General features: G+C 29.8%; 6 protein-coding genes across 9 annotated transcripts; 4 read left to right on the forward strand and 2 right to left on the reverse strand.

Annotated features, from left to right (window-relative positions):
• Positions 1-22: 22 nt before the first annotated feature.
• On the reverse strand, positions 23-2535 carry LOC103575237 (E3 ubiquitin-protein ligase Mdm2). The gene is made up of 6 exons (XM_008554946.2): positions 2214-2535; positions 2043-2096; positions 1444-1575; positions 1230-1384; positions 947-1138; positions 23-837 (listed from the first exon to the last, which is right to left on the reverse strand). Exons 1-6 carry the CDS (start codon positions 2248-2250, stop codon positions 190-192), a joined length of 1218 nt encoding a protein of 405 aa, XP_008553168.1. The 5' UTR covers positions 2251-2535; the 3' UTR covers positions 23-189.
• A 411-nt stretch (positions 2536-2946) lies between these two features.
• On the forward strand, positions 2947-6366 carry LOC103575227 (ero1-like protein). Its single transcript, XM_008554935.3, has 6 exons — positions 2947-3839; positions 3981-4184; positions 4247-4643; positions 4758-5109; positions 5183-5476; positions 5559-6366. Exons 1-6 carry the CDS (start codon positions 3738-3740, stop codon positions 5608-5610), a joined length of 1401 nt encoding a protein of 466 aa, XP_008553157.1. The 5' UTR covers positions 2947-3737; the 3' UTR covers positions 5611-6366.
• Positions 6367-6883: 517 nt separating this feature from the next.
• LOC103575211 (cullin-5) lies at positions 6884-11416 on the forward strand. 3 transcript variants are annotated; one of them, XM_008554918.2, is made up of 9 exons: positions 6884-6992; positions 7372-7584; positions 7918-8106; positions 8196-8652; positions 8846-9315; positions 9385-9804; positions 9870-10150; positions 10409-10532; positions 10621-11416. In XM_008554918.2, the coding sequence occupies exons 1-9, from the start codon at positions 6939-6941 to the stop codon at positions 10813-10815; spliced, it is 2403 nt and encodes an 800-aa protein (XP_008553140.1). In that variant the 5' UTR covers positions 6884-6938; the 3' UTR covers positions 10816-11416. The 3 variants fall into 3 exon arrangements, with proteins under 3 accessions (XP_008553140.1, XP_008553147.1, XP_053596450.1); XM_008554925.2 differs by having other exon boundaries at positions 6981-7059; XM_053740475.1 differs by lacking the exon at positions 6884-6992 and adding an exon at positions 7089-7302.
• Positions 11417-12174: 758 nt separating this feature from the next.
• LOC103575198 (protein sarah) lies at positions 12175-15890 on the reverse strand. 2 transcript variants are annotated; one of them, XM_008554905.2, is made up of 5 exons: positions 15612-15890; positions 14899-15163; positions 14642-14831; positions 14314-14466; positions 12175-14254 (listed from the first exon to the last, which is right to left on the reverse strand). In XM_008554905.2, the coding sequence occupies exons 2-5, from the start codon at positions 15139-15141 to the stop codon at positions 14127-14129; spliced, it is 714 nt and encodes a 237-aa protein (XP_008553127.1). In that variant the 5' UTR covers positions 15142-15163; positions 15612-15890; the 3' UTR covers positions 12175-14126. The 2 variants fall into 2 exon arrangements, with proteins under 2 accessions (XP_008553127.1, XP_008553119.1); XM_008554897.3 differs by having other exon boundaries at positions 14899-15169; positions 15612-15889.
• Positions 15891-16209: 319 nt separating this feature from the next.
• LOC103575191 (xmas-2-like protein) lies at positions 16210-20815 on the forward strand. Its single transcript, XM_008554883.2, has 2 exons — positions 16210-19981; positions 20056-20815. Exons 1-2 carry the CDS (start codon positions 16350-16352, stop codon positions 20591-20593), a joined length of 4170 nt encoding a protein of 1389 aa, XP_008553105.1. The 5' UTR covers positions 16210-16349; the 3' UTR covers positions 20594-20815.
• An 875-nt stretch (positions 20816-21690) lies between these two features.
• LOC103575180 (ras-related protein Rab-39B) lies at positions 21691-24667 on the forward strand. The gene is made up of 3 exons (XM_008554862.3): positions 21691-22096; positions 22764-22873; positions 23621-24667. Exons 1-3 carry the CDS (start codon positions 21989-21991, stop codon positions 24057-24059), a joined length of 657 nt encoding a protein of 218 aa, XP_008553084.1. The 5' UTR covers positions 21691-21988; the 3' UTR covers positions 24060-24667.
• The last annotated feature ends 49 nt before the right edge of the window (positions 24668-24716 follow it).

The raw sequence follows: 24716 nt of genomic DNA on the forward strand, positions 1-24716 counted from the left end.
ACATTTTAATACATAAAAAAATTTTTTTTACATATCGAGACATTTTTTTTTGTATTAATAATTTTAAAAATAAAGATGGTTAGTTACAAAAATATTACAAAAAAAAATTATTTCAATAGATCTTGTTGTTTAAATTAATTTTCTTTTTTTTTTTTGCTTGATGGTTCAGCTTCCAATGTATTGTATTTATCAAGAAAAAATGAGCTTAGACACATTCTTGACTTGACGCTGACAAATCGGACAACGTTTTGTACGTTTCCAAATTTGAATCGCACAAGTATAACAGCTAAATATATGTAATATTTTACCGTGAACAAAAGCACCGTCTTTTGGTTTAACTGTACAAACGATACACTGTTTAGTGTCGCTATCATCAGACTTATCGTTTTTTTTAATGTGATCATTGACACTGATCTCATTGCAATTATTTTTCCCGCCAGTTAGCGGTGAGCAGACATCAAGTGAGACAGAAGTTGAGGCTTTATTGTAATCAATTTTATCAACATTAAACAATGAGTCTGATGATGTTAAATTGTCGTTATCAACTTCTGATACCGACAATGACTGCTGGCTGTCAATTGCCGAGTCACTTTGACTTTGGCTACCAATCGCCGAGTCGTAATGACCCTGACTACAATTTGCCAAATCGCATTGACTTTGACTACCATTAGCTGAATCTGTTTGACTCAATCCCAGACCCGAGTCAAAGTGCGTCAGAGATTGTGAATTAGACGTCGTTGCCACTGATGATGACTCACTCTCTTCATTACTTTTAGTATCAAAATTTTTCTTACGTCGTTTCCGTTTCGGTCGTGGTGGAAAGAAATTTTTTTTGAGCTATATATTCATACAAATTAATTAACTGCATTACTATCGACAATAATCAAAATATATTTTGACTACTGCATGATTTTTTAGTGATTGTCAATTAATGACAAAAACTTACTTGGAAACATTTTTCGCAGTGCGTAAACTGAGGATTTGCTTTCTCCTCACGACACTGTATGCATCTATAGAAATAAAGACGCCCAAAGTCACTGTCTACTGACTCTATTGATTCATCAGTTTCTTCAGAATAATCAAAATTTGAACTACTTAAGCTATTCCGAGATAACATTACTTCGACTGCAGAAACGTCCTAATTTAATACAATAAATAAATTAAGTATTGAAAAAAAAAAATAAAAAAAAAAGCAAGGCTGCTCATAATATGGGAGGGGAATAGAGTACCTCTGGATCAGATGATGATATTCGATCGTAATAAGGATTGTCAGACTCAGATTCAGATGCAGCTAATTCGAACTCAACTTCAACTGCAATGTTTGCGTTGTCATTTGAAGTACTGATCCATGTTGTTGATGTATCTGAAGTATCTCTAGCATACTCTGTAAAAAAAATTCAATAGTTAGCATATAAATAAATTATTTAATTAATTAATACATACCAGTCTCTTGATCTTGCACACTGTACATAGACTCAGTATCACTGACATCAGTTCCGAGTGGTGATTCACTCTCCAATGTTACGTACCAAGAATATCTTGGTTTTTTAACATTAGATTCATGATCTTCGTTTTCTGTGAACAAAAAAGAATATTAATAAATTTAATAAAAAGAAATAATGTTAAATAAGTGTCCAATGAGCTCAGTTTATTTTTTCACATGGACTTAGAGAGAACGATATTTATGAAGTAAGCAGTTGAAAATTTTAAGATTTTTTTAACAAATAAAATGCAGGGAAACTTAAATGATAGTTGGCGGACATCTGAAAACTTTTAAAACTTTTCAAATGTTTATAGAATAAAAATAAAAATATACATGTGGAAAATTAAAAAAACTATAGATTAAATATTTTTTAAATTTTTATCGATTTTACAAAAATCTAAAAATTATTAAACGTCGGCTAACTTCAGTACCGTGATAACAATGACTTTTAAATTAATAATAAATAAAATTAAAATCAAAATCTATTGTTTTAAATGAATAAACTATCAGTAACTCGTTTAAAAATTAAAAACTCGTAAAATAATGTAAAAAAGTTTACCATCATCTGATCCTTTTCTTTTCCATGAAGAAGAGCCAGCTTGATTCAACGGACCTACGCACACATTTTGAATGAAAATTATATTATACAATAAAAAAAAAAAAATAAAAACGTTTTAATACTAGAATAACCATATAAATAAAAGCTTAAACAATCAAAACCGATACATACCAGCTGGCGGTGGTTGGATTGAATTCAAGAGGCTCATAATTGTCAAAAGTGATCCATTGGTAAATTTAAAAAATTAACGTAAACTAAAAAAGAAATAAAGAACGCCTAGACCGCGTCCAAAAAAATACTCAAGGTCTTACGTACTCCAAGAACCACAGTCTAGTCTACAACGTGTACTCCCGCTTATTCCAACTATACATTCATTCTCTTCTCATTCCCGTATCCGTATTCTCGTGTAGTATAGCGTACACATATACAAATTATTGTACGCGATGTACGCATTGTAGTGAATTCTTTACACAAGAATCGACACGCAGGAACACGTTTTAGGTTCCATATTTATGTGTAGCCATATATATATACATATATAAATAGACAATAGTAAGTCGCATTACACCAACTTCGTAACTATATATATAGGTATAGATGACATATATTTGTGTCGATAATAATGTACAGTAACTGACAATTATGAATTTTTTTAATTTTTGAATGAAAAATAGTTGGAAAATGCGAATTTGAATAATTGAAAAATTGCGCGCGCATTTTTAAAATTTATTATTTTAATTTTAATTATTTATTTAAAATTTTGAAACTCTGCTACATTTACACTCATCGGTAATAATGTAAACTTCAAAATTTTGAATTTACCCGCCGAGTTTAATATTGACAATTTTTATAAAAAAGGAAAATAAAAATAATAATAATAAATATAAACTAGAGACAAAGTAGATAATTGCAATTGCATTTAAATAATTGATATAAAAAACGAAAATAGATTATTGACATGCGCTTAATTAATAATTAAATAATGCACGTGTCATACGTCATTAGTGTAATTTTAAAAAAACAAAAAGCTGATGAAAAACGATGTAATTATTTTTGAAAATTTAGTGCATAATAAAATTACGTGGTAAAATATCTTTGAACCACGTGAACATTGGGTATAGGTGGTAATTGTCACGTAGTAATTTGAACTTGCGTCCATTGGATTCTAGGAAAAATATTTTTAATAGTTGAAGATAGCTGATTGTAATTAAGTGGGGGTTTATTTATATAAAGGTCAAGGACTTGGGTTTCATCAGTTTGTATTTGTATTCATGATAGTATTGGAAAGAGGAGTTTTTTTAGTGACAGATACCAGATGATCCAGTAACATTAGATGCTGATTACTTTGAATTTTATTGGCTATATGTATATCTGTATATATTATTTATTATTCTAAAAAAATTTATTATTTTTTAAATGTATAACGGGAAGTTTCACATGTGTTTTATAAAGATAAGAGTTTGGTTGTGTACGTGACTTAACTAAATACAAAACTGCACCGATGATTGTTGAGGACGATAATAATAATGATAATAAACATTTAAATAAATAATTAGTGGTGTTGCAAGTTTTAAGTCGGCGGAAAAATTATTTAAACTTTTCATTATTTAACTGAGCGCTACTATTATCTATAATAGTGACGTTGCATCAGTAACATATGTACTATAAATGCAATAGTATCAACTATTTTTAAAAATGTCTCGATTAATATTAATAATATTTTTATCTATTTTTAATTTTACATTTGCTAATTACTTTGGATCCCATAAGCAAAATAATGACCAGTGTTTTTGCAAGGTATGTTTACAAATATTTATTATTTATTTATTTTTATTGGTAGTTTTGTGTTTAACCTGTTGAATAATTGTATTTATTGTTTGTGGAAAACAAATAAATAATTAATTATTAATAATAATCATTATAATTTATTTTTTTCAGTTAAAAGGATCAATTGATGATTGCAGTTGCAATTTTGATACTGTTGATTATTTTAATAATATGAAAATATACCCAAGACTGCAAAGTCTTCTCCTGAGGGATTACTTCCGGTTTTATAAAGTTAATTTGAAAAAAGATTGCCCGTTTTGGGCTGATGACAGCAAGTGTGCTATTAGATACTGTCATGTGCAGCCTTGTGAAAGTGTAAATTATTTATTTATATTTATATTTATTTATAATTTATAATTAATTGTTAATTTATTCAGGATGACATACCAGTTGGATTGAAAGGAGACTTACGCACAGATACCCATGATCATCAGTATGAGAATCCGTATGACAAATATTTGGCTGAAAACCAGCTGACTGATTGTGAGCAAACTGCCAGGGATCACAATCGAGAGCTTGGTTATTTAAACACGACAATAAGCTCGAAGAATTTCAAAGAGTTTGAGAGATGGCAATATCACGATGATAATTTGGATAATTTTTGTATTAAAGAAACTAGTCCGGGTGAATATGTCGACTTGCTGCTAAATCCTGAAAGATATACTGGATATAAAGGGCCTAGTGCTCATAGAATATGGCGGAGTATTTATATGGAAAATTGTTTTAGACCTGATGCTTCGCCGCATAATTTTATACAGACTTCGAAAGTTAATGGTAATTTATTATAATTTTATTTTTATTATTAAGGTATAAGACCTAGTTCTCTGAATGAGTACGAGGTCCTCCTTTTATATTTATTGATTTAAATAAATAAATTTGTTTATTTAGGAATGTGTTTAGAAAAACGTGCATTTTATCGTGTAATATCTGGATTACATGCTAGTATTAATATACATTTATCTGCAAAATATTTATTATCTAGTCAAGATGGTATGACATTCGTACGTGAAAGTGGTGAATGGGGGCCTAATCTTCCAGAATTCCAGCGACGTTTTTCACCGGAAACCACTGGGAACGAAGGACCCGAGTGGTTAAAAAATTTGTATTTCTTGTATTTGTTAGAATTACGTGCACTTCATAAAGCTGCGCCTTATCTAGAACGCGAGGAATATTACACTGGCAATGATTCTGAAGATGATGATACTAAAATGGCAATAAAGGATATTTTGCAAGTAGTAAAGTACGTTTGAACTTTTTGAATATCTATTTATTAATTTATTTAAAGAAGAAAATTAAAAACTTAATTTTTTTAGGTCATTTCCTGATCACTTCAATGAAAGCCTTATGTTTAACGGCGGATCTCAGGCGAAATTGTTGAAAGAAGAGTTTAGACAGCATTTTAGAAATATATCTCGTATAATGGACTGTGTGGGATGTGACAAGTGTAAATTGTGGGGTAAATTACAAGTGCAAGGCATTGGTACTGCACTGAAAATATTATTTTCAGGTAAATTTGATGAGTGGTCGCCTAGGCTGACCTATTTAAATAGAAAACAATTTAATCTTGAAAGAACTGAAATTGTCGCTCTAGTTAATGGTTTTGGAAGGTAAAAATCATTTATTATTATAATTAATTATAATCAATAAATGTAATTGATTGAATTATCTAATAATTTATTTACTCTACAGATTATCTGAAAGTATATTTGAGTTGGACAAATTCCGACAGATGATGAGATAATTCCATCCAGCTGACATATTTTTCCATAGCCCAGTAAAAAATACATCACATGAAAACAAAAAAATAATAGATATTACTTATAATTTATCGATAGTTGAATTAAGACAGCATTTAAATATCGAGATAATTTATTTAACCAGTTTTAAGTACTAGTAAATTTTTACTTTATCAGAATTTTATTAGACGTGACTAATTTTAAAATTTGACTTAGAAAAAAATGTGGTCTTGATATTTTAAAAGCTTACATAATAAAATAGTATATTAAATATATAAACTTGCAATACAAATATTGGAGGATTTTAAAAGTGCAAAGATAATTTAGATAATTATAATATTGATTGGAATAATTATGATATTATTTACTGACTGTATAAAACAAAGAACTCTTCCGATTGACACATTTTGATACCAAAATCTTTACACAAATTTATTTTTTATATATAAGTTTCTTATAAACAGAAACAGATATTATTAATGATAGTTTCAGTAATTTGAGGATTACTATGGTGTAATTTATCTACTAAATATTTATCTACATGTCTACATTATTTATAAAAAATTTATTACTGTAACTCCTGATTCTATCTGTGATAAATTATTTGTTTGTCCAATTATTTTGTGTTTTATATAATGTAGGAAGTAAGAGTAGATTTTTATTGCAGGTAGAATTTAAATTAAATCTTTTTATGTATTTTAAATTATTTAAAACAGCTAAATATTTCTGAGTTACAAATTAAGTTATTGTACTAAACTATCGCTACTTTAATTATGTTTAATTATCATTTATATATTTATTTATTATTATTATTTGTTTAAGTTTTAATAAATTAATTTATAAACAATTCGTTCTAATTTTTAAAAAATTCCTTCCATAGACAAATCATTAAATTATTTTTAAAAATTAAAGCAGTAAAACTAAAATATTGATTTAAAAATAAATTTCTTACAAGCTTGTAATTTTACTGGAGTTTTAAAAATTTTGTATTCAGATTTTTTTTAAAAATGCCCGGGTTTTTCATCCCCCGGTCCGTTCAAAAAAAAATTGGTAGCCATATATAAAATAATTAAAAAATGTAGTTGGTATTTTTTTTATTTAAATTAATATCTGATTTTTATATTTGAAAATAAATTCCTATTCTTTACCAATTTCGCGGTAATTTTAAATTTTTACCGCATTTATGTCATTCATTTATTCCGTGACAAATTCCAAATTTATTCCCCTGTTTATAACCTTAAATATATGATGGATATATATTTTATGCAATATATATAGATATATAAAATGGTGCGAGATATATGTATATATATATATATACATATATGTGTATATGGCTTTTGCAGGAATAAGACATGTCAAAAATTGTGTGATGGCCGGGTTAAAGGTTAGTTTTTAATTAAATAAACATGTTCGCACGTAATAATTAATTGATAAAAAAATACAATAATATGGTATATTATTTAATATATATATTATAAAATAATAATTCAATAATCAGTTTATAATATCATTGTTTACATAAAATTTATCGCGTTTATTATTAATTTGCATTTAAAAAAACAACTTATTTTATTTTTATCCATTACCGAATTATATTGTAATTTTTATTTTAAAATTTAAAACATATATTGAAACAACGAAAGTATAAATTTTTAATCTTGCTTCAATTAAGATTTGGTTGAATTTTTATAATGGTTCGCATTAAAAATTGTAAACAATAAACAATAATTTAAAATAAAACAAAAAGAAAATTATTTTTTTAGGATACTAAAGGTCAGTTACCATTTGAAGAAAAATGGCCCTCAATGCGGCCAATAATATTAAAATTACTGAAACAAGAGCCAGTAACTCAAGGAGAATGGCAGGATTTATTTTATTCAATTTATACAGTTTGTCTTTGGGACGAAAAAGGCCCGCACAAATTACGAGATGCTTTAAAAGAAGATATTATGGATTTTATAAAACAAGCGCAACAAGTAATTTATTTTAAATATTTTATTAATTCAAAATCAATCCACAAGTTCCATGACAACTGATCCTCGACAAGTTATCACACGAAAATTGATCCCACAGACAACTAATCTCACTGACAATTTCATAAAATAATTAATTACTATCACATGAGTAATTAAAATTCACTAATAAAAATCAATTGCCGATAGAACCAGATGTTGGTGGGATCATTTTGTAGGGATCACTTGTCTTGGTATAAAATTATCAGGATCAGTTGACGGCACATCAACTCCAAACCCGTTTATTAATTTATTTGTCATAAATATCCGCTAATGTCATAAATACATAAATTACAGCGAGTTCTAGCACATCAGGAAGAACAAGCGTTACTAAAAGCCTACATCCAGGAATGGAGAAAATTTTTTACCCAGTGTAATTATTTACCTACACCTTTCCGTCAATTAGAATCCTCATTGGCTGGTAAAACTAGCAGTGGTTCTGGTGTACAGAAAAAAAATCAATCTGAAGAAAGTCTGGTCAGAAAAGTGAGTCAGCAGTTGATTATTTTGATTTAATTAGGAAGAGATTGGCTGAATTAAGTAATTGTTTTATTTATTTATTTATTTATCAATAGATGATGTTAGACAGTTGGAATCAAAGTATATTCAATGACATAAAACAGAGACTACAAGACTCGGCGATGAAACTAGTGAGAGCTGAAAGAAATGGCGAGGCATTCGATTCTCAATTAGTGATAGGAGTACGTGAATCGTACGTTAATCTCTGCTCTAATCCTAATGACAAGCTGCAAATTTATCGCGAGAATTTTGAAGCCGCGTACATCGAAACTACTGAGTCGTTTTACTGGGTGAAAGCACCGGAACAGTTGCACGCACACGGGGTTGAACACTATATGCGTTATGCTGAGGCTAAATTACGTGAAGAAGAGTTACGGGCGCAAAAATATTTAGAACCTAATAGCTCAAGTGTACAATTGTTGACAGATTGCTGTGTTAAAGTACTCGTAGCGACTTTTAAAGCTGCTATTTTAGGAGAATGTCCGCGTATGATTCGCACTCATCAAACAGAAAGTAAATATTTTATTTTAAATATAAATATAATAGTATATTATGTGACGAGGGATGAAATAAGACGATTTCATACCAGGGTGAAGTTGTCTGACATCACCCGCAGTTTGAAATCCTGTTTCATTCTGATTACCAGCATTGGAGCTTCAGTATGGATGCTGGTATCATAAAATGATTATTAATTTTAAATTTACAGAGTTACGTTTGATGTTGAAATTAATGGACAGAGTACCAGATGGGGTCGGACCAATGTTAAAAGACCTGGAAGATCATATTTCTAGTGCAGGACTCGCGGATATGATGGCTGCTGTCGATGTAATAACTCAGGACTCTGAAAAATATGTCGAGAGATTGTTGGAGCAGTTTCGTAAATTTTCAAAACTAGTTAAAGAAGCGTTCGATGACGACCCACGTTTTCTGACAGCTAGAGATAAAGCTTACAAACTCGTTGTAAACGACGCGACGGTATTTAGACTTGAATTGCCATCAAAACAACCACCGGGAGCAAGTAATGTCGTAAACACTAAACCTAGTAGTAATAACAACGGGCTTCCGGAGTCAAAGTGCCCAGAATTGCTGGCTAATTACTGTGATATGTTACTTAGAAAAACTCCACATAGTAAGAAACTAACGTCTGATGAAATTGAAAGTAAATTACGTGATGTGGTAAGTTATCAGTTATTGATAAAAATGATTTATTATTAACTTTGCAATAATTTTTTAAATGGATTCTAGTTACTAGTGTTGAAGTACGTCCAAAATAAAGACGTTTTCATGCGTTATCACAAAGCGCATCTAACGCGCAGACTAATTCTTGACACATCCGCGGACTCGGAGAAAGAAGAAAATATGGTCGAGTGGTTGCGCGAAGTTGGAATGCCGGCAGATTATGTTAACAAATTAGCGAGGATGTTCCAGGATATTAAAGTGTCTCAAGATCTCAATCAACAGTTTAAAGAGCAGTGCCGCGCAGCGATTGCTGACAGCATAAATATTAAAATATTGAACGCCGGTGCCTGGGCGCGAGGTAGCGAACGGGTCACTGTTAGCTTGCCATTACAATTAGAAGATTATATACCCGAGGTCGAAGAGTTTTATAAGAAAAAACACAATGGGAGAAAACTTCAGTGGTACCATCACATGTCCAATGGCACTGTACGTCTTATTTATTTATTTATTAGTTTTTGGTGAATAAATAATTTAATTGTAAATGTTTTTAGTTGACATTTTCAAATGAAGTTGGGCGCTTCGATGTTGACGTAACGACATTTCAAATGGCCGTCCTTTTTGCCTGGAACCAACGTCCACGTGATAAAGTATCTTATGAAAATCTTCAATTAGCAACAGAGTTACCTGATCCAGAATTAAGACGTACTTTATGGTCACTTTGTGCTTTTCCTAAACTTAAGAGACAATTAGTGTTAGTTGATCCACCGGCTTGTAGTCCGAAAGATTTTTCTCATAATTCAATATTTTGGGTCAATCAGGAGTTCGCTATTATGTTGGTTTTATTTTTTAATACAGTACTTACCAATTAAGGCCATTCTCAAAGTGCTCACTTTCAAAATTTTATCGATTAATTTTTTAAAAAATTGAAGAGATTTAGATTTTGAAAAGATTACAGTTGATATCAACTAAATAAAATTTTAATGTAGTTTAAAGTCATTGCATATTTTTCAAAACCGGGGAGGGGGCAGTGGCAGAGCATGGCCTTAATAAATTAATAAATTAAACTAATAGTTAATTAATTATTTTTTAGAAAAAATGGAAAACTTCAAAAAAGAGGAAGAATTAATTTAATTGGAAGGCTACAATTATCTACAGAACGTAGTAAAGAAGAAGATAATCAATGTATTGTTCAACTTAGGATATTACGAGTTCAGGTAATTAGTATTTTCTTTTTTAATTATAAATACTTCACGTATATTTGTTATGGTCATAAATTAATGGGTTTATGTTTTTAAATTTCAGGAAGCGATTATTAAAATATTAAAGATGAGGAAAAAAATAACAAACGCGCAGTTGCAAACGGAATTAGTTGACATATTAAAAAATATGTTTTTGCCGAGTAAAAAAATGATTAAAGAACAAATCGAATGGCTCATCGAGCATAAATATATTAAGAGACACGACGACGATATCAATACCTTTGTGTATATGACGTAAAACAATACAATTTTTTTTTATTTCTGTATCTAATTATATATATTTTTATAATATTCATAAAACAATAAAAAGTCACGGCTAAGCCCGACGAGTAATAAAAAAACTATAGCAATGATTAGGTAATAATTTAAACGATTCGTCTGTTGAATGTCTGTAAAAATAATTAAAGCTAAATGTAATTTGCTTTACTATTTTTTTTTACTCTGAATTGATTTTTTTCTTTCACTGATCGAATGTCTGATCATATCACGCTAGATTGCTCGACAAACAAATTTGAACGATCAAATACTTTGATCTGAGACGCCAGTTTCAGTTAAATCTTAATATCAATGAGCCACTAAGTGGCTGTAAAAAAATAAATTGTTGTAAAAACTTAAGAATTGAAGTAGATTAATAAATTTTTTTTTTAAATTAACAAAACTAATGAAAAAAAAATGTAAACTTTTGATAAATTTAAGGAATTAAATTTATCACCTCAGTACTCAGGCCTTCCAGTGTCGTCAGTTTTTAAATATAAAATAAAATCGACGGCCTACATTATTTATAAAAGTGTAACAATTTTGGATAAATAAATAAATAAAACAAATTGTCAACATTAAAACCTCAATAAAAATTTTTTTCTTAAGGGACACCAGTGTGAAATTTTGAATTAATTGATTTTTCTTTTTATATTTCAGTAGTCTAGAAGATAAGAGACCCAGTACCCGGTTACTCATATACTTGTATATCTATATTTATTCAATTTTACTAAATATAAATATACATATACATAGAATGATCGAGTACTAGGTCATAGTTACACATATTAAAATTTCCAATGCATATTTCAAATAGTTTTTGAGAATTTTCAAAATTGCTGCAGTTATAACTCGAAGACAAATCCGATCGATTTGATTTTCATTACAGCTTTTTTTATATATTTCTCCATATCATGAACCTCCAGTTTTCTGATCAAATGGAAAATGTAATTTTGGCAGACCAAAAAAATTATAAAATTTTTGCGCGAAATTTAAAACTTTTTAAAAACCCGCGATTTTGTTAAATTTCAATTTTTTGCCTTGTGAGATTGCGACTCACTCGCTGAATTTCAAATTTTTTGGTCCAAAAATTTAATCATATATTCGTTATATATCGACAAGTATATTCTTGAAACATTGAGATATTCCAGACAGTAGTTTTTTTTTTAAAAATTCCCAAAAATGACTTTTTTCAGGCCACACTAGCTAATTAATAAATAAAAATTTTTTTAACATGAAATGAATTTCCTTAAAATTACGGAAGTAAGAATAAAAATAAATAGAATATAATTTTCTTATACACTTTATATTTGATTTAATTCAATTATAATTTTAACAGTCGATAATTTTTTTGATAACAATAAATCCAGATAAATGGATCAGCTCTTAACGACTTGAAAACAATAAATTTAATAATTTATTATTTTAAATAAAAACAGCGTCTTTGTTCCAAGAATAAATAATTTATGACGCCTTTTTGTTTGTACATAATCATGTCAACTCACATGTTTTTACATAAATATGTAATTACACATTTCACACATGCATACATATGATTACATGAATTTATTATTTTTTTGTTTTCACATTTCAAGTGTATCCATTTTTCAAAGATATTTAAATTATCAGGATGTACCAGACATCCAAATCACACATTTTTATTTGTTTTGTTTGAATTCACATTAACATCAATGCCTATTTAAGTAAATAAATAGATTGTAAACTATCTATTATATTTTAAATTTTAAATTATTTTATCTTTTGTATTTAGATTCAGTTTAGATTAAAGATACAGTCAACACTGATAATTTTAAGAGTAGATCATCAATAGCAGTAGTTATAGCGAATATACAGATATCAATTGTATTGATTACACATAAATCTCATATATTTCAGTATACTCGGATCAATTATTTTTATCATTTCTTCTCAATAAATATATAGTAAATTATGCAATACCAGCATAATTTCATTGTTTTTTAAAATACAATTAGCCTTTTCAATTCGATGTCTTGAGCATAAGCTTGATAATTTTTTCTACTTTTTTTTTAATCATAATTTAAACTGATTTTTTTTTTAAGTAGATTTTTACATACAGCTAGAGATTGAAAGCGTAACAGTAAATTTCCTTTAATTGGGGTTTCTGATTACAGCCAAAAACATTATGATTTTTTTTTATCAGAATTTTAGGGCCGGTTTTTCAAACTGGATTTATTTTTAACAGGATTTTAATTAATAGACATTAATAGATATATCAGCAATAATTTAAACCTGGATTTGAAATCAACCTGGGTTGAAAAATTGGCCCTCAATTGAGGCCATTCTTAGACATTGCCCACTTTTTAAAAATTTTAAATGAACTGTCATTAGCGTATTGAATTTTTTTTAATTAATTAATTAAAGAAATAAAAGCATTAACTGAAAAAAAGGACAAGTTTGCTGAGATGTAGATTTTAAAAAAATTACAATTGATATCAATTGGGAGTTAAAACGAAATTTGTAAAATAAATTTTAGTAAAATCTTCATTTTTAAAAAATTTCGTATAACTTCTAATTGATAGCAACTGTAATTTTTTTTTTAATTAATTAATACAGTTTAAAGTCATTGCATATTTTGAAAAATTAGAAGGGGCACTGGCTGAAAATGCCCTTTAGCACAAAACATCAAAGATCTTATCAAGTATCCTGCTAATTTATTTTTAAAATTTTTTTATTTATCAGTAAACCGTTATATTAAATACCATCGCATTATTATATTTTTCACTCCATTATTAAATCTTTGGTCTCCTTATTATTTATCAATAAAATCCGTAGCCTATATTATTTTAATTATTATTTTGTTGCAAGTTTGATTCCTATTTACGAACAGTAGTCATTAAATTGACTGTTACTTTAGCGTTAAGATAAGTTTTATAATAATGAGCATAAGAGAGATTCTTTTTAGACACTGCAATATTTAAACGAAGAAAAAATAAGTATAGATTATAGATAAATTGACATTTTATTTTATTATTCTTAAATATTTGTTTATTTTTTTATCTTATGTAAATACTGAGAGGTGTCCACTCACACAAGTTGCCATTTTGTTTTTTTATTTAAATTTTATTTGTGAATTTGACAGCATAAATTATCATATGGAATTCATTTGTTGTCAGCATTTAATAATTAACATTTAAATGTGGCGCGTTAATTATTCCAATGCCTGATATTTTTAAAAAAATGATATTCATATCACGTGGATGGATTTAACAATTTATAGCCATCGTGGACGACATTTTACCCAATGATATTTATTTAATGCTCTGGACAACGTGTGTGTTGTATAGGAGCTCTGTTCGGCGGATTTGTTGCTGCGTTTTCACATACGTGTACTATTATTCCTGGTTGTCCAGAACCACCCGGATGTAATTCATGGCTTTCACCTGCAGAATAAATATTTAAATAAAATATTGCTTAGAAATATTATAGAAGATTCGTTTACCTGGTGACAAATTAGCAATAGCTGCTAATAAATCATGATTAACCAACGGTTCGTCTTCAGGTCTGGGTTCCCAGCCAACTGGTGGTGATGCTGGAGGTGAAATTAAAAACTGTTTTGTTAACGCTGGTGGATGAAGATGTTGATCCTCCAAATCTATATAAATATGTATCATATATTAATTACATAAATTAGGGGCCGTTCATAAAATACATCACGCAAAATTTTATTTTTTTTTAGACCCTGAGCCCTTTCCCCCATAGCGCGAACGTATTTATGAACGCCACTTATGAAATTACCTTACTATCATATATTTTATTTAACTACAAACCTATTGGCGTAACTGGCTGAGCAAAATAACAATTAATATTTGTATCACCAAATTTAGCTTGATGCAGCTGTATCCTAGCATGAGCAGCAGCACTAGGTGATTTATAATTCACCCTCATTCTTCTAAATGATTTGAAATATTGGAACGTCGCGTTCTCACCAAATTGTTTGAATAATTCTTCGATTTCAGCCTGCAGTAAATTAAAACTCACAATAGTGTCAAGTAATGAAGCAAAAAATAAATATAAAAATACTTACCTTAAGTTCATTAGATTTAAATACCCGAGGATCAACATTTGTTACAATAACCGACGTGGGTAAATCTTCATCATGTACCAATTCATCAAGAGACCTTATATTCGTCCGATCTCTGTTTTCCTCCAGCTCAAGCCCTAGCTGTTGATAGTTAGGATGTAAGTTTGGTAGACCATCGACTTCATTTATTATAATATTATCATTTTCTTCCTCGTCGTCAGTCAATCTCGGCTCACGTTTATCCATATTTGTTGTTACTACAATAAATCTATAACTAAAAAAAATATTGATTGTTCGCCGTCACAAAAAAACAAACCGACACACAAAGAAATTTATTTCTGTTTATAAACAAATGTAAAAATAACTTTAAATAAAATTTTCTATGTCAATTACATATTTTAAAATGCGTATTAATCAAACAATATGTGCAATTAATTAGATTGATTTTTAATTAATAATATTCTGCATGCATTTTAATTGTCTCAGCACCAAGACAATTTGTAATTAATTGACAGTTGTTAGCAGACATCTGACAATTTTTATAATGTTTATAAAATAAAAATAAAAAAATCCATGTTTAGAAAATTCAAAATTCAGTAGGAGCATTTTTTTAAATTTAATTAATTTTAATTAATTAATATTTTTATATTTAATTAAAAAATTGTATGTCTATTTGTACTCTTTAATTAATTTTATTATGATTACTGAGTTATTACCTTTTTATATATTTATATATATACTTGTATTCAACAATTCAATACGTTTTAAATATCACACTAGTATATTACATATAATAATAATAATAATAAAAATAATAATAATGAATTGTACTATTGAATTGTTTTGATGTCAATTATTAATTAATAATAAATTCCACTTGTTAGCGTCCGATAAAAATCTGTAATTACTTAAACATTATTTATTTTTTTTATAAACAATTACTTAATAATTATCTTCAGTGTATACACACTTCCACTTACACATAAAACATAAATAATGAACAATGAGAGAGAAAGCGTGGGCACGAAAATTATTACAATGTATGACGTCATTGTAGCTCGGTAATGTAGAATTCTCGTAAATAATTAATTAAATTTATTTGTAATTTATAATAATTAATGTAATAACTGGTAATTATCATTATAATGACAAAAATTTATTGATATTTTAAGTTACAAATTAATTTACATTGTTTTTGAAACTGTCAGCTTATTTGTCAATTCAAAAATTTTTAAAAGCCCGCCAATAAACTGGCACGAGAGGGCGGTAATGGTTTGAATTTGAACAGCTGACTTCAGAGCTCTGAGTGTTGGCTTTGGCTGTTGTTTATAATGGTTTTAAACAGTTTTAAAAATATGAGTATATATGTTTATTATATATTTGAAAATAGTTTGAGGTCTGATGTAATTGTGGTAATTTAAAATTAAAAGTAGTAAATAAAATAGTAAATAAAAATGTTTGCAAAAGGTGTGATGAAAAAAAAAGACACTAAAAATATAATAGCTTCTTATTTGTCTAAAATAGAGGACGATGAAATAAAGTCTGAGTTGGAAGCAATGTCGGGGTTAGAGTATAACCTCCATGGAGGAAAAGTAACTGACAATATTATATTTTCTTCAGGTAAAAAGACTAAAGTAAATGCAGCTAAAGAAGCGATCAAGGTGAGCGAAAAAAATACAATGGATAGTTTTAAAGCCGGTGTGAAAGACAAAATAGAAGTTGAGTCACAGATACCCTCGTATATGTCTTCAAATGTATCAGCAGCAGAGCTAAAAAAAATAATACAGCAAGTGGGTAATAGCTCTGAAGATCGGTACAAAATATTGGAGGCACGGGACCGTTTGATGCGGTTGAAAAAAGCCAAAATTCACACGCTTTCAATGGCTAAAGTCACGCGGGGAACGTGTCCGGACATGTGTCCGGAGAAGGAGAGACTTATGAGAGAATTCCAGAGGCAGGTTTCAGCTTACGAGTTAGTCGAAGGTAATGAATATAAAATAGATCATCAGATCGCGGTGAAACAGTACTCAAGATCATCTGCTGATCAGGAGGAGCCAATGCCCCAGGACTTGAGGCCTGTCAATGTGCTAAAGATGACGATGAGTTACTTGCTGCATGAAATCGCCGACTTGTGCGAGCAAGAAGGCTCCAATCTCGCTGAATGGTACCATTTTATGTGGGACAGAACACGTGGGATAAGAAAAGACATCACGCAGCAGGAGTTGTGTTGTCTGGAATCAGTAGCTCTGGTGGAACAGTGCGCCAGGTTTCATATCGTGTCCAGTGAACGTCTTTGTGCTGAAGAGCTGTCAGTTTTTGACAGCAAAATAAACACTGAAAACTTGACCAAGTGTCTGCAGACACTAAAGTACATGTACGCTGATCTCAGAGAAAAAAAAATCTTCTGCAAAAATGAACCTGAATTTCGTGCCTACATTATTTTATTAAATTTAAACAACACAAACTTTATTTGGGACTTGCAGACACTACCGGAATCCATAAGAAAATCAGCGCCAGTTAATTTTGCTATCAAAGTTCATGCCTCGATCCAGGCTAAGAATTGGGTCAAGTTTTTTAAGCTGGTCAGAAGTACGACCTACTTGAATGCTTCTATATTGATAAGATATTTTTTGCAAGTAAGAGTTGAAGCATTGTCTGTCATGATAAAAGCATACTGCAGGACGACGTCAATTTCGTTTCCGCTGTATGAGTTCATTGACATGCTGGGATTCGAAGACGAGAACGAAGCGATTGACTTTTGCGAACGAGCTGGTCTTAATATCACTGAAGATAGGATGTACATATTATTGGACAGAAAGAACATTTGTTTGCCGCCGCCAGTTTCCGGTCATTTGAGAGCTAAAAGCCTCGTCGAGTCCAAGAGAATAAACATGAATTACTCGATTGGTCAGTGTATTGCTGGAGGGACTATGCCTGAGCAATTGTACATCAATCATAAGCCTCACTGCAGCTTCGACGCCCAGGGCTACCTTAGAGCTGATGCGATCAATGCTTCTGATCAGAATGGAGAAGCTGAAGAGGTTATTGAAGAAGACATGGAAGAAGAAGAAGAAGACTATGAGGAAGAAATTGATGAAGAAATGGCTGAAGAGGACAAGGAAGAGATGGAGGAAGAGCTGGAAGAAGAAGAAGAAGAAGAAGAGACTGAGGGAACTGATGATCCCTATGAATTTATGGAAGATACTCCAGATGCTCCGTCAGTTCAGAAACTTGAGCGTAAGCCGACGATTAACTTTTCGGATGCCTTCAAACAGAGTAAGGCTGTTACGTCACACGATCAAAACTCGACTAAAGTTTCGGTGGAAGACAAAAAAATTCAGTCATTCAAAGTCACAGAGAGTTCCAAGACAAATCAAATATTCAACTCTTCGGTATTTGCTCAGCCTGTCGGCAGTCCTTCACCTTTTGCTACGACGACTGCATCAAAAAGTATTTTCACTGAAACGCCTTCTGTAAATATATTTTCTAAGCCAACCTCTGCATTTTCTGCATCACAGTCCGTATTTTCTGGTCAATCGACTTTAAACAATCAAACTTCTGTGCTACCACCAGCAACTTCATCAATATTTAGTAATAACTTTAAAAAATTTGAACCAAGTTCTACACCAGCTCCTGCTGTGGTTGTGAATGCGGAGTTGGAGGAGAAGAAAAAGAAACAGAAGGAAGAAGAAGAAAGAGCACAAGTACTAAAAAAAATTGATAAGGCTGCTGAGCAAATTGCTAAAGAAATAGAGCAGGAAGTCATCAATGATCTGAGTGCCACTGTCCTGAAGGAAGTAATCGAGGAATCCAAACTTATTGACAAACATTGCGAGAAAATTTATGAAAATTTACTCAATCAGGTGATAAATGATTGCTGCAGATCTATTTTGCAGCACGAGTTGTACATTGAAAGAAAAGTTAAAGAGCTCAGTGAGCGTGTGAAGAATAGAATTGTGTGCAAGTACGTTAAGATCTGGCGGAAGCGGGTCATTAGGGGAAAGTTTCAACGAAAAGCTCTGGACAACACTCCCGTTTGGTTGCCTCATCAAAGTCTAGGCCAGTGTGCCAAGAGTATGTACAATAAGGAGCAAAAATTAGCCATCGAGCTGATGCGGAATCGTCTTCTGTCTGACGACTCCGATGACAGAAAATACATTGATCCCGTAGAAGTGACAGCGTACCAGGGAATAAAAGAAAATTCAAAGACACTCGACATTGAAACGACACCCGTCTCCTACTGGAAAATGATCATCTCGTGGCCTTCATTAGAGCAGCGACCTCTTCTCCGTAGGTACCAGAAAATAATGAACCAGTATCTCTGTCCGCGAGACCCTTCTATGGACCCGATTATAAAAATCTACCCGCCAAATCCGTATGAAACCTTGGCGATGTGCATAAAAAATGCGGAAGGTTCTCTGGAAGATCATCATTACACTGGAACAGATGGATTATTTTTTATCGCGACCACGGACGAAGACGCCAAAGCCGTTGCTCGAAGACTGACTAAAACCGTCCTGGCTAGACAAAAATTGATGGCCATCCCCTTAGTTTTTATAATAATCGGAGCGAATGCTAACGCAGATATTGAACCCATTGCGGAGCTCAAGAGTCTCGTGAAGTCTGGGTACATATCAGAGTACGTAATTCATAATGAAAAAATAATCGACGAGAGTATTTTGTTAAAATTAACCCAGACTGCCGTACGGTGGCTGACAATAAACAAGTCGCCGCCCGTCCCCTTGGAAATGGACTCGCTTTATCAAGTTATCGACACCTGTTTGACTGAGGAACTGTGGCTCAGAATAACTGGTCATGCTGCCTATAATTCAATTCTATCAAGAGCACTAGAAGAACCGAAATTTGTAATTGATCTCCACAATGAAACTATCAGTCACTTGATTGAAATTTTACTTGATCCAGAGAACACCATGCACACAAGCTTTCCTGATGAATTAAAACCATTTTTACCAAAAGAATTTACACTGCCGTGTACTTATGAGTACTTTGATGACGACTGGAAGAATGAGGAGCACAGAGTACTTGTTGAAAGGATCATCAATAATTTATCTCTGCCACCATGGCCGTAAGTGTTTTGATGATTATCAAATTACCAGGTCATCAATCAACGTCTTGATAATTAAATACTTTTTTTTCTAGATTCCAGTGGCCTATTCATGATTCAGCGCAACTTCATAAGTCCATCATCAGCTACAGCAAAGAAGCCCTGAAGGAAAACTATCAGGCCTCGAATATCTTCAACAAATTATTTCTGCTTACTGACAAAAACTACGTGATTAATTTCATTCAGATCGTTATTGAAATAACGAAACATAAAATAAAGAGGATCGATCAACAAGTCCGAGTGGTCTTTAATAAAAACCACTTTAAACACTTTTGTTTATTACCCTGGTGGCTAAAATCGAGCACTCTGATGGACTTCAAGCCCAAGTTTGTTGAAGATCCGCTCGTCGAGCCGAGGATTAAGAAACAGAGACTAGCAGACCATAAAAATGAAGCTGCTGAGCATATTGAGAAGTACGAAAGCTTTTGTTCGATTGATGACAAATCGGATGACGACACTGATAACGAAGACATTCATAACGCTTCCGTAAAATTAGAAGCTTTGTTATCACAACACTCATTATCTAGTCAGTTGTTGGAGGAAAAATTGAAAGCGGCCTTATGTAATAACTGATAAATGGAAATTAGATTTTTTACTCTTGTGGATTATCAAGTCTTCGATAATTTTAACCACGTTTTTGATTTTTTATTTTCTGATTATGAATTTTTTTTGTTTTTATATATATATTGGAAATAATGTACCTTGTATATATTTACAACAAAAGGTAGAAAAAATAGTGATAAATATTTTCTTAAATAATTACAATAAAATGATGTATCAAAAATATGACCACTCATATTTTATTTAAATTCATTTAAAATTTTTTGAATTATTTTATAAGCAACAGGATAATTTTGAAAGAAATACATTTTGTTTTAAAATTTAATTAACATTAAATCATTCATTAATTGATTTACTTAATAATTTAATTTTTTATTTTATAAATACACAATTATTTGAAATATTTAAATTCATTTCATTTTTTTTTTTTTAATTAGAGTTTGCTATTTTAGTTAGCACTTATTCTTGTTTATTTTCATCAAAGAATCGTCTCTACTGCTCTTGAAATACTTGACATTCTAATCTCACAACTTAAATTTACTTACGATCTTAATCCAAATCTACTTTTGTCTTATCTCCAAAACCAAATTTAAAAATTTTAAATTGCTAACTTCAGGATCATGTTAACTTCTAGATCATCATCTTTCTTCTCAAATTATCAACACAAAAAATTTTCTTAAACTGACAGTGAACTCTTATAAAAAAAAAAATTTAATTGCTTATTAAAATTTAATAAAATTAAATTTTTAAGTGAATAAAGACTCGTGACAATAAAGTATTTGACAAAACATTACTATTAAATAACAATTTAAAATATAATTAATATATATGTAACGTCATAAAGATAATTGATGGTTTAATTAAATATGATAGTTTAAATTTGATAAGGAAGTCATGCTCGCTGTGCTTATTGTTAGAAAAAAAAAATTTTTTAACAAAGAATGAGACATCAAGTGTCAAGTATCAAATATTTAATAAAATAAGTAAGTGTAATTGTAAATATTCTTATTACATGTAAATATTGTATCAAGTTATCCCGCTTGTCAATATAATTTAATGCGCAAGTCTCTTAATTTATGTTATGTATCGCCATATATATTTGTCTCTCCTCTCATTCTCACTTGGTAATTTTTATTTTAGTCATCACATCGCATATTATCAGATAGTCATTCAGTTGCTATTGTGAGTTAGAATGTGCAAGATCTAGTAATATGTCACGGTCAGCTGTAATTTTGAATTTCAGTTTTATTTTTTCGCTGATGCTGTAAAAAATTAACCGGAGATAAATTTGAAAAAAATATATAGTTGTTATTATTGTTATTTGGGATTTACAACATACATTTTATATGTTGTTACTTATTAAGTAAACAATTTAAATTAAAATTTATAATTACAATAATTATCAATATGGTGGAGCCTATTTTTGATTATCAGTTTCGACTGATACTTATTGGTGACAGTACTGTTGGAAAAAGTTCATTACTTAAATATTTTACTGATGGAAAATTTGCAGAGGTAATTAACTATTTATTCAACTGCTTTGTTTTTTATTGCGGAATCAAAGTTTGAATTTTAACGCATGAGATATTTTATGATACTGAAAGTAGCAAAAAAATTTTTTTTAAATAAAAAACTAAAATACTGAGAAAGAAAATTTAAAATTTTGTATTTAAAAACTAAAATAATATTTTTCTACATTTTAGGAAAATTATATTTTATTTATTTGTAATTTAATTATGAAAATTTAAAAATGTTCTCTGTTATTTTGATTATCATGACATGTTATTATTTTCTTAACAACTAGTTTATTTTTTGATAAATTATCTGCTAGATTTAATAATATCACTGCTAATCTATTTATAAACATTTATTCCAATTGTCAATTGTGCAATTTTGGTGTAAATATAAAATGTCCACCTAGATTTAATCATTTTAAAGGTTAGCTTTGTTATTAATGCGTAGTTATAGTTTTTTAAATTAAAATTAACCATATGTAAGTGTCTGCTTTTATGTTAATTTATATTGTCATCTAATTCAACAAGTCATTGTGGTCATATTTTTTTTGTTAATTATACTAAGGGTTTTTTGGTTAAAATTAATTATTTTTTATAATTTATTTAAATAAATGTATTTTTGTTATCAGTATTTATTTAACGATATTGTGATTAATTGATTTTTTTAGCTGTCAGATCCAACGGTGGGTGTTGATTTTTTTGCACGGCTGATAGACGTCGATGATGGTACAAGGATCAAATTACAATTGTGGGATACTGCTGGTCAAGAAAGATTTAGGTAATTTATTTATTGTATATAAATAATGAGTAATCATTGATAACAATAGGGTGCATTAAAAAAATAACATTTTTTTATCAAAAGCTTCTTGAACTTGTTCATAAAAAATTTAATCACTAGTATGCATACCAGGAATTGTAATTTTATATATTTATTAACCAGTAATAGCTCAGAGTACAAATGATATTTATTTTATATATAATTAATATGTTTGTTCTATTTTTAACTTCCCGCCATGTAAATTTAAAATTAAAAAAAAAAGGCAAGTTATTGGTTTCGGTCCGATTTTTGAAAATTGAGTTTCTATTTACAAGTGGACACCCGTGTTGTGTGTGAGATAAATCGGGCAAGTAGTTCATGAGTCATATATGGAAAAAAACTAAAAAATACAAATTTTATAATCTTAACTTTCCATATAACTTGTGAACTACTCCGATTAATTTCAAAATCTATTTAGATTTAAATATTGATAAGCCTTTTAGATTGCCGCCAATTATGTTCAAATTGATTGATTCGTTTCAAAGATATCGTACAACAAAAATTAATTCACATACACACGGACGCCCATCCGGAAATAGAACAATTTTCAAGGGCTTGAAAACGTTAAGTCTGATGAAAACGATTTTTGAAAATTAGACGAACTAGTAATTTTCCTTTTTTTTAAATTTTAAATTTTTATGGCGGGAAATTATAAATTTGTTATTTGAATGCTTATTGTTAGTTACTAAAATAAATTTTGTATTTCAGGTCAATTACAAAATCATATTATCGTAATTCAGTAGGAGCATTATTGGTATACGATGTATGTAATAGAGCAAGCTTTGAACACATTCCACAATGGATGATGGAAGCGCGTCGTCATATTGAACCTCACCGGCCAGTATTTGCTTTAGTTGGTTGTAAATTAGATCTAGTAACTAATGGAGGCAGACGAGAGGTATCTAAAGAAGAAGCGCGAGCGTTTGCTGATCAAAACGGGGTTCATCATATCGAAACAAGCGCCAAGACCGGGGTAAATGTTACCGAGGCGTTTCGTGCCGTCACTCAGGAAGTCTACAATAGAATTAAAACCGGGGAGTATAAGATCGAGGACGGTTGGGACGGTATAAAGACTGGATTTGCACGCCCCGGTGGTTTAGATTTTAATCTAGTCGAAGCTGAACCAGCCAAATCCTCCTGTTGCTGAGGTACTTTCTTTATTTTTTTTTTTATTCCATTACCAAATCATTTATTTTTATCGTATACATATAAACTTTTCACTTAATTATACAATTACAAGTACTGATTATTGTTGCCAATTATTGATTTATTAAATTTATAAAATATTTAAAACTTATTTTTTTAGCGCCATTGAAAATATTTAATATTTTTGAGGCGGGATTCAAATTGTTTACAATCTCAACTTTTTTGTATATAGTTTGTAAATTTTTCAGTAAAAAAAAAAAAGAAAGTAATTAATTATTTCTCGGTAATTGATTTGAAAATAGAGTAAAATTTTTAAAAAAATTTAAAGATAAATACTTTAGTGATGAGGAATATGCTGTAGATTTTTTTATTTAAAAGGTATAATTGTGCCTTCTGGATCATAAATTTATTTCTTCAATATAATTATGTTTATAATAAAAAAAAAATCTGTATTATAATTATAATTATAAAATTTAGATTAGATTTTAATAAAGTGCTTACAGATTCACGCTTCGAACAATAGTAAATAATAATAATTAATCAATATACTAATTTTATAAATTTCCATATGAAATTTTAAAAAATATATAAAATGTAAATACAACATAAGCCATAGAAATGAATTTGTTATCAAGTCTTTTACATACGTATTTAATGT

Source organism: Microplitis demolitor, chromosome 7 (assembly GCF_026212275.2).
Source record: "Microplitis demolitor isolate Queensland-Clemson2020A chromosome 7, iyMicDemo2.1a, whole genome shotgun sequence".
Lineage (NCBI taxonomy): Eukaryota > Metazoa > Arthropoda > Insecta > Hymenoptera > Braconidae > Microplitis > Microplitis demolitor.

What these genes read in the sequence shown, in the direction of transcription:
- LOC103575211 (XM_008554918.2), top strand. Translation starts at nt 6,939, where the DNA reads ATGGCTTTTGCAGGAATAAGACATGTCAAAAATTGTGTGATGGCCGGG. An exon ending in GTGTGATGGCCGGGTTAAAG is followed by an intron (nt 6,993 to 7,371) that starts GTTAGTTTTTAA and finishes TTATTTTTTTAG; the next exon opens with GATACTAAAGGTCAGTTACC. An exon ending in AATCAGGAGTTCGCTATTAT is followed by an intron (nt 10,151 to 10,408) that starts GTTGGTTTTATT and finishes ATTATTTTTTAG; the next exon opens with AAAAAATGGAAAACTTCAAA.
- LOC103575180 (XM_008554862.3), top strand. Translation starts at nt 21,989, where the DNA reads ATGGTGGAGCCTATTTTTGATTATCAGTTTCGACTGATACTTATTGGT. An exon ending in CTGATGGAAAATTTGCAGAG is followed by an intron (nt 22,097 to 22,763) that starts GTAATTAACTAT and finishes TGATTTTTTTAG; the next exon opens with CTGTCAGATCCAACGGTGGG. An exon ending in GCTGGTCAAGAAAGATTTAG is followed by an intron (nt 22,874 to 23,620) that starts GTAATTTATTTA and finishes TTTGTATTTCAG; the next exon opens with GTCAATTACAAAATCATATT.
- LOC103575191 (XM_008554883.2), top strand. Translation starts at nt 16,350, where the DNA reads ATGTTTGCAAAAGGTGTGATGAAAAAAAAAGACACTAAAAATATAATA. An exon ending in TTATCTCTGCCACCATGGCC is followed by an intron (nt 19,982 to 20,055) that starts GTAAGTGTTTTG and finishes TTTTTTTTCTAG; the next exon opens with ATTCCAGTGGCCTATTCATG.
- LOC103575198 (XM_008554905.2), bottom strand. Translation starts at nt 15,141, where the DNA reads ATGGATAAACGTGAGCCGAGATTGACTGACGACGAGGAAGAAAATGAT. An exon ending in TTAAATCTAATGAACTTAAG is followed by an intron (nt 14,832 to 14,898) that starts GTAAGTATTTTT and finishes AATTTACTGCAG; the next exon opens with GCTGAAATCGAAGAATTATT. An exon ending in TCAGCCAGTTACGCCAATAG is followed by an intron (nt 14,467 to 14,641) that starts GTTTGTAGTTAA and finishes ATATTTATATAG; the next exon opens with ATTTGGAGGATCAACATCTT.
- LOC103575227 (XM_008554935.3), top strand. Translation starts at nt 3,738, where the DNA reads ATGTCTCGATTAATATTAATAATATTTTTATCTATTTTTAATTTTACA. An exon ending in GATATTTTGCAAGTAGTAAA is followed by an intron (nt 5,110 to 5,182) that starts GTACGTTTGAAC and finishes TAATTTTTTTAG; the next exon opens with GTCATTTCCTGATCACTTCA. An exon ending in CTAGTTAATGGTTTTGGAAG is followed by an intron (nt 5,477 to 5,558) that starts GTAAAAATCATT and finishes TTTACTCTACAG; the next exon opens with ATTATCTGAAAGTATATTTG.
- LOC103575237 (XM_008554946.2), bottom strand. Translation starts at nt 2,250, where the DNA reads ATGAGCCTCTTGAATTCAATCCAACCACCGCCAGCTG. An exon ending in AATCCAACCACCGCCAGCTG is followed by an intron (nt 2,097 to 2,213) that starts GTATGTATCGGT and finishes ATGTGTGCGTAG; the next exon opens with GTCCGTTGAATCAAGCTGGC. An exon ending in TGTGCAAGATCAAGAGACTG is followed by an intron (nt 1,385 to 1,443) that starts GTATGTATTAAT and finishes TTTTTTTTACAG; the next exon opens with AGTATGCTAGAGATACTTCA.